Source organism: Neovison vison, chromosome 2, assembly GCF_020171115.1.
Source record: "Neovison vison isolate M4711 chromosome 2, ASM_NN_V1, whole genome shotgun sequence".
Taxonomy (NCBI): Eukaryota; Metazoa; Chordata; class Mammalia; order Carnivora; family Mustelidae; genus Neogale; species Neogale vison.
Window position 1 is genome coordinate 158,421,211 of NC_058092.1, and position 14,364 is coordinate 158,435,574.

The 14,364-nt window shown below is 37.6% G+C and overlaps 1 protein-coding gene across 1 annotated transcript; it reads right to left on the reverse strand.

Moving 5' to 3' along the window:
• Positions 1 to 4,447: 4,447 nt before the first annotated feature.
• LOC122899233 (PRELI domain containing protein 3B-like) lies at positions 4,448 to 13,936 on the reverse strand. The gene is made up of 3 exons (XM_044236817.1): positions 13,712 to 13,936; positions 13,393 to 13,638; positions 4,448 to 4,531 (listed from the first exon to the last, which is right to left on the reverse strand). The coding sequence occupies exons 1-3, from the start codon at positions 13,934 to 13,936 to the stop codon at positions 4,448 to 4,450; spliced, it is 555 nt and encodes a 184-aa protein (XP_044092752.1).
• Positions 13,937 to 14,364: the final 428 nt, after the last annotated feature.

A 14,364-nucleotide genomic window follows, 5' to 3' on the forward strand; every position in this document is an offset into this window, starting at 1 on the left:
GTCTGTTTCTGGGCTCTCTATTCTGTTCCATTGATCTATGTGTCTGTTTTTTTGCCAGTACCATGCTCTCTTGATGATGACAGCTTTGTAATAGAGCTTGAAGTCCGGAATTGTGATGCCACCAACTTTACTTTCTTTGTCAATATCCCTTTGGCTATTCGAGGTGTTTCCTGCTTCCATATAAATTTTAAAATTATTTGTTCCATTTCTTTGAAAAAGATGGATGGTACTTTGATAGGAATTGCATTAAATGTGTAGATTGCTTTAGGTAGCATAGACATTTTCACAATATTTATTCTTCCAATCCAGGAGCACGGAACATTTTTCCATTTCTTTGTGTCTTCCTCAATTTCTTTCATGAGTACTTTATAGTTTTCTGAGAATAGATTCTGTGCCTCTTTGGTTAGGTTTATTTCTAGGTATCTTATGGTTTGGGGTGCAATTGTAAATGGGATTGACTCCTTAATTTCTCTTTCTTCTGTCTTGTTGTTGGTGTAGAGAAATGCAACTGATTTCTGTGCATTGATCTTATATCCTGACACTTTACTGAATTCTTGTACAAGTTCTAGCAGTTTTGGAGTGGAGTCTTTTGGGTTTTCCACATAGAGTATCATATCATCTGCGAAGAGTGATAATTTGACTTCTTCTTTGCCGATTTGGATGCCTTTAATTTCCTTTTGTTGTCTGATTGCTGAGGCTACGACTTCTAGTACTATTTTGAATAGCAGTGGTGATAATGGACATCCATGCTGTGTTCCTGACCTTAGTGGAAAAGCTTTCAGTTTTTCTCCATTGAGAATGATATTAGCGGTGGGTTTTTCATAGATGGCTTTGATGATATTGAGGTATGTGCCCTCTATCCCTACACTTTGAAGAGTTTGGATCAGGAAGGGATGCTGTACTTTGTCAAATGCTTTTTCAGCATCTATTGAGAGTATCATATGGCTCTTGTTCTTTCTTTTATTGATGTGTTGTATCACATTGATTGATTTGCGGATGTTGAACCAACCTTTCAGCCTTGGGATAAATCCCACTTGGTCGTGGAGAATAATCCTTTTAATGTACTGTTGAATCCTATTGGCTAGTATTTTGGTGAGAATTTTCGCATCTGTGTTCATCAAGGATATTGGTCTATAGCTCTCTTTTTTGATGGGATCCTTGTCTGGTTTTGTGATCAAGGTGATGTTGGCCTCATAAAATGAGTTTGGAAGTTTTCCTTCCATTTCTATTTTTTGGAACAGTTTCAGGAGGATAGGAATTAGTTCTTCTTTAAATGTATGGTAGAATTCACCGGGGAAGCCGTCTGGCCCTGGGCTTTTGTTTGTTTGGAGATTTTTAATGACTGTTTCAATCTCCTTACTGGTTATGGGTATGTTCAGGCTTTCTATTTCTTCCTGGTTCAATTTTGGTAGTTTATATGTTTCTAGGAATGCATCCATTTCTTCCAGATTGTCAAATTTGTTGGCGTAGAGTTGCTCATAGTATGTTCTTATAATAGTTTGTATTTCTTTGGTGTTAGTTGTGATCTCTTCTCTTTCATTCATGATTTTATTTATTTGGGTCCTTTCTCTTTTCTTTTTGATAAGTCTGGCCAGGGGTTTATCAATTTCATTAATTCTTTCAAAGAACCAGCTCCTAGTTTCGTTGATTTGTTCTTTTGTTTTTTTTGGTTTCTATTTCATTGATCTCTGCTCTGATCTTTATGATTTCTCTTCTCCTGCTGGGCTTAGGGTTTCTTTCTTGTTCTTTCTCCAGCTACTTTAGGTGTAGGGTTAGGTTGTGTACCTGAGACCTTTCTTGTTTCTTGAGAAAAGCTTGTACCGCTATATATTTTCCTCTCAGGACTGCCTTTGTTGTGTCCCACAGATTTTGAACCATTGTATTTTCATTATCATTTGTTTCCATGATTTTTTTCAATTCTTCTTTAATTTCCCGATTGACCCATTCATTCTTTAGAAGGATGCTATATGAGTCTTATACTTCAAAATGGAATTTTACTTATTCATAATTTCCCCAGATTGGAAGTTAAGGTCGCTTGGCTGGGGAAGAAATAAGTAAGTGTGGTGAATTCATACCATGGAGTAGGACCTGGGAAATAAAAGTCAAAAGTGTATTGGTATACGAAGCAACATTGATGAATCTTAAATGTATTGTACTAAGTAAAAGATATCAGATTCATAAGATTACACATGGTAAGATTCCGTGTATGTGACTTTCCAGAAAAGGCAAACTGTAGGCATGAAGAAGAGATAGTAGCTGCCAAAGGATAAGAGTGGTGAGAAAGTTTAATTTCAAAAGGGTAGCATGAAGGAATTGGGGGGCTGTGATCAAACAGTTCTGTATTTTGAATGTTTCTATTTAAGCATTTGCATTGTTTCAATTCTGATAATGGACTTTTATATACATTTGTCATTCATTTTCACTTTATGTATTGTCATTCATTATATTAGTGTTTAGTTCTGTACCCTGTTTTAAAATTTTCTTTCTGTTGATTTAAAGATCTTTCTTTAAATTAATACATCTTTTCTTTGAAATAGTAAAAATAGAATTTCCTAGTTTATTTGTTTTTAGCTTTTAAAAAAAATAGAACTGAGTTGTTATTTTTCTAATGTATCAGATACTTAACTTATGGTTTCTAATTTTGGTGACACAACGTGTCACCTCTATTTTTATTAACTTAGTGTTTTATTTTAAATCTTGAATCCATGTGAATTGTACCATGTGTGATCTATGTATATAACTTTACACCAAATTGTTAGGAAGGGATTGCTGTTTGGAATATTCCATTGTTTCCTCAGTACTTTGAAGTGCTACATTTATTATACTACATTCAAAACATACACCTAATCATGGCTTTGTTTCCATGAAGTAGATGGCAAACTATCTTTAGTCGAGTAAAATTATGCATATTGATACTTATTAGGAATTCTTCTTTTTGAAATATTTCCTGTTACTTTGGATTTTTACTTATTCCAGATGAAGTTGAGAATGCTTTTTGTGAAGTACACTTAAGGCATACAAAAATCAAAGAGAAAAAGATGTATATAAAAGTTTATGAGATTCATAGTGGAATGTTTTTAAAGAATATTGATTCTCTGAAAGGGTAGATCTTCATTTATTCAATAACCTTAATGTCGCAGAGGAAAGAATATGTTTATGTAAATATATATATATATATATATATATATATCTTTGGACTGTTTTATGATTTATCTACAATTTTCGTTTCTTGCTTTCATGAGTTTTGATGAACTAGCTTTCTTGACCCCACCCTCGCCCCCTCGCTTTTCATTTTCTGAGAGAATCGCTGATGCTGTCAGATACAATTTTTTAAGCACTCTTTTCTGTTTTTTTTTTTTAAAGATTTTATTTATTTATTTGACAGAAATCACAAGTAGTCAGAGAGGCAGACAGAGAGGGTGGGGGAAGCAGGCTCCCTGCCAAGCAGAGAGCCCGATGTGGGGCTGGATCTCAGGACCCTGAGACCATGACCTGAGCCGAAGGCAGAGAGGCTTTAACCCACTGAGCCACCCAGGCGCCTGTAAGCATTCTTTTACCGTATTGGTGGACTCTACTTCCTAGCATTGAAAAAGTGAACGTTACTGCAGGTTTCCATTCCCTGACAGCTCTAAATTGCACACTTGCCGAGAACTCAGCTATAATCTGTAAGCTGTGGGGAGTCCCTGACGGGCTCTGACTGCTTGGAGAGCTATCTCAAGTGCCCCAAACTTTCTCGTGCTCGACAGAAGATTGCACTCTCAGCCAGTCTCGCACCAGGGGTAGCAGGGAAAGGTAGTTCAATTGGTAGCACTGATTGCCCGGACTGCCAGGTTCTGAGAGTGCCTGTTTCTGCGCATGCCTAGTTCCGCCCTCTGCGTCTGTGCACTTCCTTCCACCGCTCCGTCCCCCACTTCTATTCAGGTCTCGCGTGGGAGGCAATTCCTGCGCTGCTGAGTGCCCGCGCTTTTCCGGGGCCAGTCCCTTCCAATGAGGAAGCGACAGGTGAGCCCGGAACAGCTGGACAAAGGCCGAGGTGTGGCGCTGCGCTGCCGGGGGGGGGGGGGGGGGGCGTGTCACGAGTCGGTAGGGGGTCTGTGGCCAGTAGTGTGGAGGAAATCTGCGGCCCGCCCACGGCAGGATGGGGATGTCTGCATCAAGACTAAGGGTCGGAGACCCCACGTGATCGGCCCCTGCGGGGAGCTCGTGGGGCTGTTCTTGGAGCCCCATTTTGGAGGCCGAAGGAGGAGGGCGTGTGCGCGTGCACGGTGGGTGTGCGGAAACCTTGGGTAGGTGACGGCGCTGCGGGGAGGACGTCTTCACGTGCGCGGTGGGTGCTTACGTGCGGTGGTCGGGGAAGCGGGGCGCGCCCACCCGGGCTGTGTGGTTACCGCCATGGCTGTGCGGTTACCGCCCGGCCTAGGGGAGACCCGTTCCCTCCGCTCTCCCTTTATTCTTCCAGGAGGCTGAGCTGCCCACTAGCCGTGCCCATCACTGCATCCCGATGTGCGCTGTTAATCAGTCCTGACTTGCCCTGGCATTCACGAAGTGTCTTCAAGAATTTTCTGCTTTTGTCTTATTTAACGGAAAAATAAATTAAAAAATTAAAAAAAAAATAATTCCCCTCTTGAAGGTTAGCGACTTGTTCAGAATCACCCTGTTAGAGGCAAAGACTAAAAGTCGTGTCTCCTGACTCGTGAGAGAGAACTGTTTGCTTTTACACGCAAGGAAAAGCAAATTACATTTAAAGTTCCTTTTGAAAAATGGCAACAAACATACAGAAATTGAAACCTAGACCTTTCCTTAAAGCACCGCTTTTTATAGCTTTCTGCGGAATCACTAACCAAGGGTTTAGTAACAGTAGGGAAATTGATAAACGGGTTAGTAGGAGTATTTTTTGAACAGTTTTGGTGAAGAGTTAATGTTATTTCACTGGGTGTATTGTTTGGTCTGAACTAGTTTATTTAAAAATTTTGTGTGTGAGCATCAGGGGAGGTTTAAACTGTTAAATCCTCGGGGAGCAAATATTTACATTTACCCAGTGAAAAACGTTATGTCCAGGAGCTACTACATGATAATATCAGAGTCCTGTTATATAAGGGGTGTTTCAGCATCCGAAGGTCGGAGGTACTGACGTTCTTCCTGTCTGTTGGATGTGTGTAGTTTTTAGGGCAGGAGGATTCTGGAGCTGCTAGGCACGCCAGATCATCCATGGCCCCTTCCCTCTTGTAACCCAGCACATCTTCAGAGTTGTCTGCATTTATCCAAGACCGCAGAAAATGAACAAGTCCCAGGTAAGTTATTTGTTCATTCCCCACTTTTTTTTTTTTTTTACAGTGGACTTTGTGAGATTTGTAGGATTCCATATGTTAAGATGGGGAAAATTAGTAATTGATAGAAATCTAACTTTACAGAAAAATATAAAGTAACATCAGGAGCAAGGCCAGGTTGGCTTATAGATACATACTGATCATTATATATCTTAGAGTTTCTAAGGTGATCCACAAATACATCTCTGCTGTTTCTGATAACCATGGAAAAAGGAAGACACTGTATTTGGATACAGACAGACATTTTTTTTTTTTAAACACAAGTTCTTGAAAGGTATAATTTTTGGTCTTAACATAGGGACACCTAGTGGATAACCTTCCAGTGACATGTATGTATAATATTATATTTATATTATAATATATAATATTAATATAATATATAATATTATATACTATATATAGATTATAATATATAATTAATATATATAAATTATAATATATAGTTATATTATATATAAGATAACTTAGCTATATAAATTATCTTATATATTATAATATAACTATATATTATAATTTATATATATCAATATATATAAATTATCTTATATATTATATACTAATATGTATAAATGTATATATTAATAATATATTTAATAATATATGCAATAATACATATATTAATATATGTATTAATATGTATAAATTATCTTATATATTATATTATATAATTATATATAATATTATATTATATATAAATATACTATATAATATATAATAAATATTTTATATAATATATAAAATATTTATATTTTAAATATATTTTATATAATATATAAAATATTTATATATTATATAAAATATTATATATCATTATATATAAACATATGTTATCATTATATAATGATATATAATAATTATATATAATATATGTATATATGTATAATTATATAAAAACATATATAATATTTATATATTATATATCATTATATAATTATATTATATTATAATTAATATATATATTAATATGTGTAAATTATCTTCATGAATCCTGAAAGGATTGCCTAAAGCCATTCCTCACTGAGAGTAAGAGGGTGCAAGAGATAGTTAAAGTAGTGCATTTATAATAGTCTAATTTGGTCCTGCTATAAAAGCTGGTATGTTCAAAGGAATGAATGGCCTGCATGCCTGTTAGAAAAACTCTCTGTGAGGACTTTAGCCAGCTTGTGTATTTAAGTTGCACAGCCAGTGGTTCAGAGGTAAATTCTCTGGTAAGTATGTCTGAGCTTCCCAGTCAAATTCTTCCCATAGAATTCTGTCCTGGTCTTTCCCGTCTGCTATTGGGATCTATCCAGGTAAAGGTGGCCAAAGGTTTAATTGTAATATGCTTTCCTCGAAGAGGCTGCTGCATTACTCTACTGCAGCTCCTGGGGCAAGTCTTCTTGTATCAGTCTTCTAATGCCTCTTTCATGGAATCTTCCTTATCGAGCCGTATGGTTTGGTTCCAATTTTTTAATCCTTTGTATACTAGCTTTATCATCATATCAATACGCAAACATTGAAAAGATAGGTAGAGAGTTGAATAGTACTGTTCATTGTTTTGAATACTTCTAGAAACGTATAAATTATCTTCATGAATATGCAATGGACATTTTCCCCCTCAATTGACCAGTAATTTGGGATCTATTCATATATAGTTTAGCCCTTTTAATGCTCTATTTTTCACACTGTACAGTACACTATATTCTAAATGCTATATTTTATTGATAGGCATTTAGGTGATTTCCACTTTTCATTAATATAAATGCTGCTGTGAATATACTTATCTCTCTGCATAGATGCAAGTGTGTCTCCAGACTCTGGAGCAGTGCTTCTCAAAGTTAGGTTCTTTGGCCAGAAATGGCAGTATTACCCTGAAACTCGTCAGAAATGCAGATATTTATGTATGCTCCCAGACCTTCTGGAAGAAAAATTTGGGGGTGAGGCCCAGGAATCCATATATTTTTTAAAGATTTTATTTATTTGACAGACAGAGATCACAAGTAGGCAAAGATGCAGGCAGAGAGAGGAGGAAGCAGGCTCCCCACTGAGCAGAGAGCCCCATGGCGGGGCTCCATCCCAGGACCCTGGGATCATGACTTGAGCTGAAGGCAGAGGCTTTAACCCTCTGAGCCACCCAGGTGCCCCAGCAATTCATATTTTTGACAAGGTGTGCATGTGATGCTCATACACATCAAGTTTAAGAATTACTGCTCTATAGTCCAATGATTAGTATTTTTGAGTTACAGGATATGAGCATTTCTAATTTTTCTAGGTAAACTTATTCATTAGAAGACTACTTTTCCTCTCTTCTCTCCAGACATAAAAAGTATTTTTACACTAAGGGGTGAAAACTTAATTTCCATTTTTCTGGTTGTTCAGTGTTTTTGACTTTCATAAATCTGGCTTTTTAAGTTATTTCAGGCTATGGAGTTTCATAAGAATTCTTATGTATTTTAGGTGGTAATCTTTTTTTTTTAAGATTTTTAAAATTTATTTGACAGAGATCACAAATGGGTAGAGAGGCAGCCAGGCAAAGAGAGAGGGGAAATCAGGCTCCCTGCTGAGCAGAGAGCCCAATGGCGGGGCTCAATCCCAGGACCCAATCCTCAGGATCATGACCTGAGCCGAAGGCAGAGGCTTTAACCCACTGAGCCACCCAGGCGCCCCTAGGTGGTGATCTTTCATGATAATTTTTATCAATTTTCTTCTCTCCATATGCTTTGTCTTTTAATATAATAGTATTATTTCTGGAAATTTTACATTGTGATACAACCCTTTTGATTCTTCTATTTTTTATTATTGTTTTCCTTACCCTGGGGGCCTGATGACATTTTTCTGTTTTTTGTCTTTTTTCTAATAAGACTTTTTAAAAATATTTAGTACCTTAATCTAGAATTTTTTTTAGTATAATGTGATAAGGGATCTGATTGTATATTTGAGCATCTCTAAAAAATAAGCAGAACAATAGAAGGACTAACACAATGCACGTGAGTGGGAATGCCTGCCATGTTTCTTCTCTATTATGCACGTTGCTGACTTTGGACTGGGTGGTTTTTGTCATGTTCACAAAGTATCCTTGGAGTCTTATTTTATTGAAAATTAGAATAATTTTTCCAAATGCTTTCTTAACATTTAATGGGAATGATGATATAATTTTTTAGATATATTATATTTCCATATTTCTTAAAAACTAATCTTTATTTTTTAAAAGAAGCCCTACTTGGTCAAAGAGTGTTACTCTTTTGATGATAACTGTAATTCTGTTTGTCAGTATTTTTTTCCATAACCTTGTCTATAGTATTCTTAATCATTTAAAAAATATTTAATTTGATTTCACTCATATGTGTAATTTAAGAAACAAAAGAGATGAATATATGGGGGGGGGGAAGGAGAGGGAAACAAGCCATAAGAGACTCTTAAGGACAGGACAAACAGGGTTGGTGGAGGAAAGTGGTGGGGATAGACTATAGGGGTGACGGTATTAAAGAAGGCACTTGTGATGAGCACTGGGTGTTGTATGCAAGTGATGAATCACTGAATTCTGCTCCTGAAACCAGTATTGCACCGTATGTTAACTGACTAGAATTTAAATAAAAATTTGGAAAAAATATTTAATTTGTTCCTTATTATTCCTAATGGCTTTTCTAATTTGTTAGGACAAATTTTTATCACAGTATTTTATTCTTCATGGAGCCAGCTTTTGGTTTTATTGATTTTCACTCTGTTTTTTTTCCCTTTAAAAAAAAAAAGATTTGGGGCACCTAGGTGGCTCCGTGGGTTAGGCCTCTGCTCCTGCTCAGGTCATGATCTCAAGGTCCTGGGATCGAGTCCCACATCGGGCTCTCTGCTCAGCAGGGAGCCTGCTTCCTCCTCTTTATCTCTCTGCCTTTCTCCCTCCTTGTGATCTCTCTCTCTGTCAAATACATCAGTAACATCTTAAATTTTTTTTTTATTTATTTGAGAGAGTGAGCATGGGCATGCCTGAGCCCAGGAAGCTGGGCACAGAGAGAGGAAGAGGTTGTCTTACGAAGATTCCATGCTGAGCCTGGAGTCCAATGTGGGGATCAGCCTCACAACCCTGAGATCATGACCTGAGCAGAAATCCAGAGACTGATGCTTAACTGACTCTAGCACCCAGGCGCCCCTCCACTGTTATTTTTTTTTAAAGATTTTATTTATTCATTTGAGAGATCGCAAGTAGGCAGTGGGTGGGGCTGGGGGTGGAAGTAGGCCCCCCATCAAGCAGAGAGCCCGATATGGGGCTCAGTCCCAAGACCCTGAGATCACGACCCGAGCCGAAGGCAGAGGCTTAACCCACTGAGCCACCCAGGCACCCTTCCAATGTTATTTTTATTAACTTCTGCTTTTACCTTTATTCTTTCCTTCAGATATCTTTGGTTATAGGATGTTTTTTGTAACTTTTTTTGAAGATGAGTTTATTGTAAAGCTCTTTATTATGCCCATGTAAGGATATAATTTCCCTCTACTACTACTTTGGCTGCAGAATCAGTACCAAGTATCAATATGTGGTGCTTTTTTTTGTTTTCTACACAGGCTTCTATTTCCTTTCTGATGCCTTCTTTGATCACTAACCTAAAATGTATTTTATTTTTTAATCTTATTTTTAATAAAGATGTTTATTTATTTATTTGACAGACAGAGATCACAAGTAGGCAGAGAGGCAGACAGAGAGAGAGGAGGGAGCAGGCTCCCCGCTGAGCAGAGAGCCAGATGCAGGGCTTGATCCCAGGACCCTGAGACCACGACCCAAGCAGAAGGCAGAGGCTCAACCCACTGAGCCACCCAGGTGCCCCTTTAATCTTATTTTTATACATACAACAAATGTATTAAAAAATCCACAGATTGTAACTGTAGAGCCCAGTGAATTACCACAAATCTAATGCCTGCATAACTAATACATAGGTAAGAGCAAACACTGGCAGCACTTCTAAAGCCTCCCTTGTGCTCCTCTCACAATCCCTACCTGTTACTATGTGGTCATTCATTTGTGTGTAATCAGTGGCTTCAGTGGTAGCGTTAAGTAGTGAAATGATGAAGACCATCTGGCCCTCAAGACCTAAAGTATTTGCTGTTGGCTCTTTACAAGGAAGACTTTCCAGACCTTGAATTAGTTTATTAAATTTATTAATGTTGCTGTCATTCATGTCCTGTTTAAAATTAATTTTCCTACTCTAAGGCCAGATAGATAATCTCTTCTGTTATTTTTTAATTTTTTTTTGGCTTTCACATTTATGCCTGTTTTAATGGACTTGGTATTTACTTTAGTTTGTTTAGATTTTTTTTAAGATTTTATTTATTTTTTTTTTTGACAGAGATCACAAGTAGGCAGAAAGGCAGGCAGAGAGAGCAGGGGGAGGTAGGCTCCCTGCTGAGCAGAGAGCCCAATATGGACCTCGATCCCAGGACCCTGAGATCATGACATGAGTCAAAAGCAGAGGCTTAACCCACTGAGCCATGCAGGCACCCTGTTGAGAAATCTTTTTATCTTTAGGGCATTGCATCTTTTTCAGAACAAGTATAATTTACAGAAATTATAGAAGGCAGCTTTTTATCAAATATCAATGTCTAGCAATGTTTTGTTTTGCCAGAATATTATTTCAGTTGTAAAAACCATCTTCAGTTGCAAAAAGTAATCAAAAACCTTACTAGAGGGTGCTTAGGCAATGCATCTGATTAGGCGTCTAACTCTTGTTTTCCGCTCAGGTCATGGTATTGAGGTGGTGAGATGGAGCCTCACATTGGGCTCTGTGCTTAGTGCAGAGTCTGCTTGAGATTTTTTCTCCCTCTGCCCCTCCTGCTTGTGTGCTCACTCTCTCTAAAATAAATAAGTAAATCAAGGGGCGCCTGGGTGGCTCAGTGGGTTAAAGCCTCTGCCTTCAGCTCTGGTCATGATCTCAGGGTCCTGGGATGGAGTCCCACATCAGGCTCTCTGCTCAGCAGGGAGCCTGCTTCCTCCTCTCTCTCTCTGCCTGCCTCTGTGCCTACTTGTGATCTCTCTTTGTCAAATAAATAAATAAAATCTTTAAAAAAATTAAATAAATAAGTAAATCTTAAAACACAAAAAGCTCCTTGGATTTAACTCGGTTTTACCAATATTCTAAGAAGTCTTAAGCTGAACAATATTTTAAGTAGGAAAACACGAACTTTTAAATAGTTTGGTATACTGTTTTCTGTGGTTATAAACATATATCAACTGGTTTCTTTTATAGGAAATCTGATGAGTTTATCACATCAGGCATTACATAATCCAGGATAAGAGCTAATTACCTTCTAACTATAGTATTCTTTGTAACAATTGCAAATATCAAAGGTATTTACTGGTTAATAATTGCTACAAAATTTGAAACAAAATATGTTTACTGGATTGTTTTTCAGATTGCAGCTGCTCCTTAAGGATTTCCTGTAAATAAAATCTCCAAAGCAATTCATGTAGGGCTTAGTTTAGATCAGTACTTTTTTTCTCTTTATCACGCCCCTTCCCACACCGCACCTCCCTGTAGTTGCACCATATTATTAAAAACATTAAGTGCCACTGGGTGTGGTGAAAAAATAATGAATACTGTTTTTCTGAAAATAAATAAATTGGAAAAAAACCATTAAGTGCCTGGGATGTATGCTTCAGAAAGACAGTGATTGAGTAATTTCAAATAACATGGAGTTCTTCATGTAAAAAAGATTTTTTTTAATTTTTAATTTTTTTTAGCATAGAATGTATTATTAGTCCCAGGGGTTCAGGTCTGTGAATCGCCAGGTTTACACACTTCACAGCACTCACCATAGCACATATCTTCCCCAGTGTCCATAACCCAAACACCCTTTCCCTAACTGCTCCCCCCAGCAACCCTCAGTTTGTTTTGTGGGATTAAGAGTCTCTTACGGTTTGTTTCCCTCCCAATAACATAAAAAAAGATGTTTTATAGTCACAATTACTTCAAAAAGTAATTCTATCCAAATAACCTGGCATGCTGTGCTTTAGCAATTAGAGAACCATAATTTTGACACCTGGCAGTTTATAAGTTATTCAAACGTGAAATGCTAAATGATGTGAACAGCTCTTCTCTCTTTGGAGTGCTGCAAAGTTCCAGGTTGGCTTTATTTTTCAGATAACATCTTAACTTAGTATGCTATAAAGCATACTAAGTCATAAAGGACAAATCCAGGGAAGGTAATACCTTTCCTAAGTTACAAAACTGTAGCAAATTATTACAGTACTCTTTAATATAATAAAATCCTTTGTTGTTGTTGTTGTTGTTGGAGTTATGTATTACTTTAGTAATAATTTTCACTCCAAAAATGTCATTTAAGTACCAAACAAAACACTGTGGTCTTTAATGGTGGTTTATAACAGAGCAAGTTATTTTACACAAATCAATATCTTTTAAAACTGTAACATTTTTCCTTTTTTTGAGATTTTACCTAGAGAGTGCGAACAAGTGTTCACACAAGCAGGGGGAAGAGGCAAAGGCAGAGGGAGAAGCAGACTCCCTGCTCAGTGGGGAACCTGATGTGGGGCTTGAACCAAGGACCCTGAGATCATGATCTGAGCCAAAGACTGATGCCTAACTAACTGAGCCACCTAGGTGCCCCTATAATTTCTCTCTCTCTCTCTCTCTTTTTAAAGCTTTCCCTAATGCAAGCTCTTTAGGTTTACTGTAGTAAGATAATTATATGTATTTAGGTGGCTCAGCTTTGTTCTGGGGTTAGTCCAAAGCCGGGAAGAGTACTAATGCATGAAAAGCTTTACAGTTCTGCATTAAAGGAGATGTAATATGCCAATATGATTTTCTAGGTCCTTTTCAGAAATTGCTAAATTTTCACATAACTACTAGAATCCTCAGGAATTAGATGGACATTTCAAACAATACTACTTTCGGATGATGCCTTTTATTTAGAAATCTGCCACCTCTTTGTTTTGATCAAAAATCATATATCTTTTCTTCAGCTTATTAAGAAATATCCTACCTAAAATATATTTCTGATTTTTAAATAACAAGTATATTGCAAGCTTGCAGAGATGTGGGGAGCGGGTGTATCGTGTAACAGCTTTCATCCTCATTTTTCTTACAAACCCTGCCACTGCCATCAGTGTCTTCATGCTCCCTCTTGCTGAAGCTGCCAAGTCTTCAGTCTCAGCATTTAATTGATGTATTACCCATTCCACTGTTTCTTGGCCTTTATTGGCATTTGAAGATACCATGCTTGCCGTCAGTCCTTCAAGGTAACTGCTAAGACTGACTCCTTCCACAGTGATCACAGCTTCTTGAGTCAAAATATTTTTTTCTGGGTCCTGAGGGTGTGGTTTGTGTATAAACTGCAGAAACCGTATTTGTAAGTGAAATATTAGTATATTTAAGTTCCATTGTTTTCTCTGCAGGATCAAGTACAGAGTGTTCTTGCACAAATGTTTTAGTTTTTGCTGCAATATGAGATTTCACAATGGAAGGCAACCCCCACTCTGTGCTGAGAAGTCTTTGGCTGTATAGCTTTCCAGAGTGATCTGTATGTCTGTCCAGTACATCACCTCCAACCACATTTGGGCCTTTCTGTGTTGCAGCTGTAATAGTTTCCAATGGGTGGTCAAAGACGTGGTCTGAAGTCCAGATCTTCATGGTGCCAGCCACTTGCACAATGTCCCTGGTGTTCACTTTCATTCTTTCTTTTTTTTTCAATTTATTTATTTTCAGAAAAACAGTATTCATTATTTTTTCACCACACGCAGTGCTCCATGCAAGCCGTGCCCTCTATAATACCCGCCACCTGATACCCCAACCTCCCACCCCCCGCCACTTCAAACCCCTCAGATTGTTTTTCAGAGTCCATAGTCTCTCATGGTTCACCTCCCCTTCCAATTTACCCAAATTCCCTTCTCCTCTCTAACGCCCCTTGTCCTCCATGCTATTTGTTATGCTCCACAAATAAGAGAAACCATATGATAATTGACTCTCTCTGCTTGACTGATTTCACTCAGCATAATCTCTTCCAGTCCCATCCATGTTGCTACAAAAGTTGGATATTCATCCTTTCTGATGGAGGCATA

Excerpts from the sequence above, each read along its gene's own strand:
- LOC122899233 (XM_044236817.1), bottom strand. The coding sequence starts at position 13,936 with ATGAAGATCTGGACTTCAGACCACGTCTTTGACCACCCATTGGAAACT. Across the intron at positions 13,639-13,711 it reads CATTTGTGCAAGAACACTCT|TTTATACACAAACCACACCC; the intron begins GTACTTGATCCT and ends CGGTTTCTGCAG. Across the intron at positions 4,532-13,392 it reads TGATGGCAGTGGCAGGGTTT|GGCAAGTCAGGACTGATTAA; the intron begins GTAAGAAAAATG and ends CGTGAATGCCAG.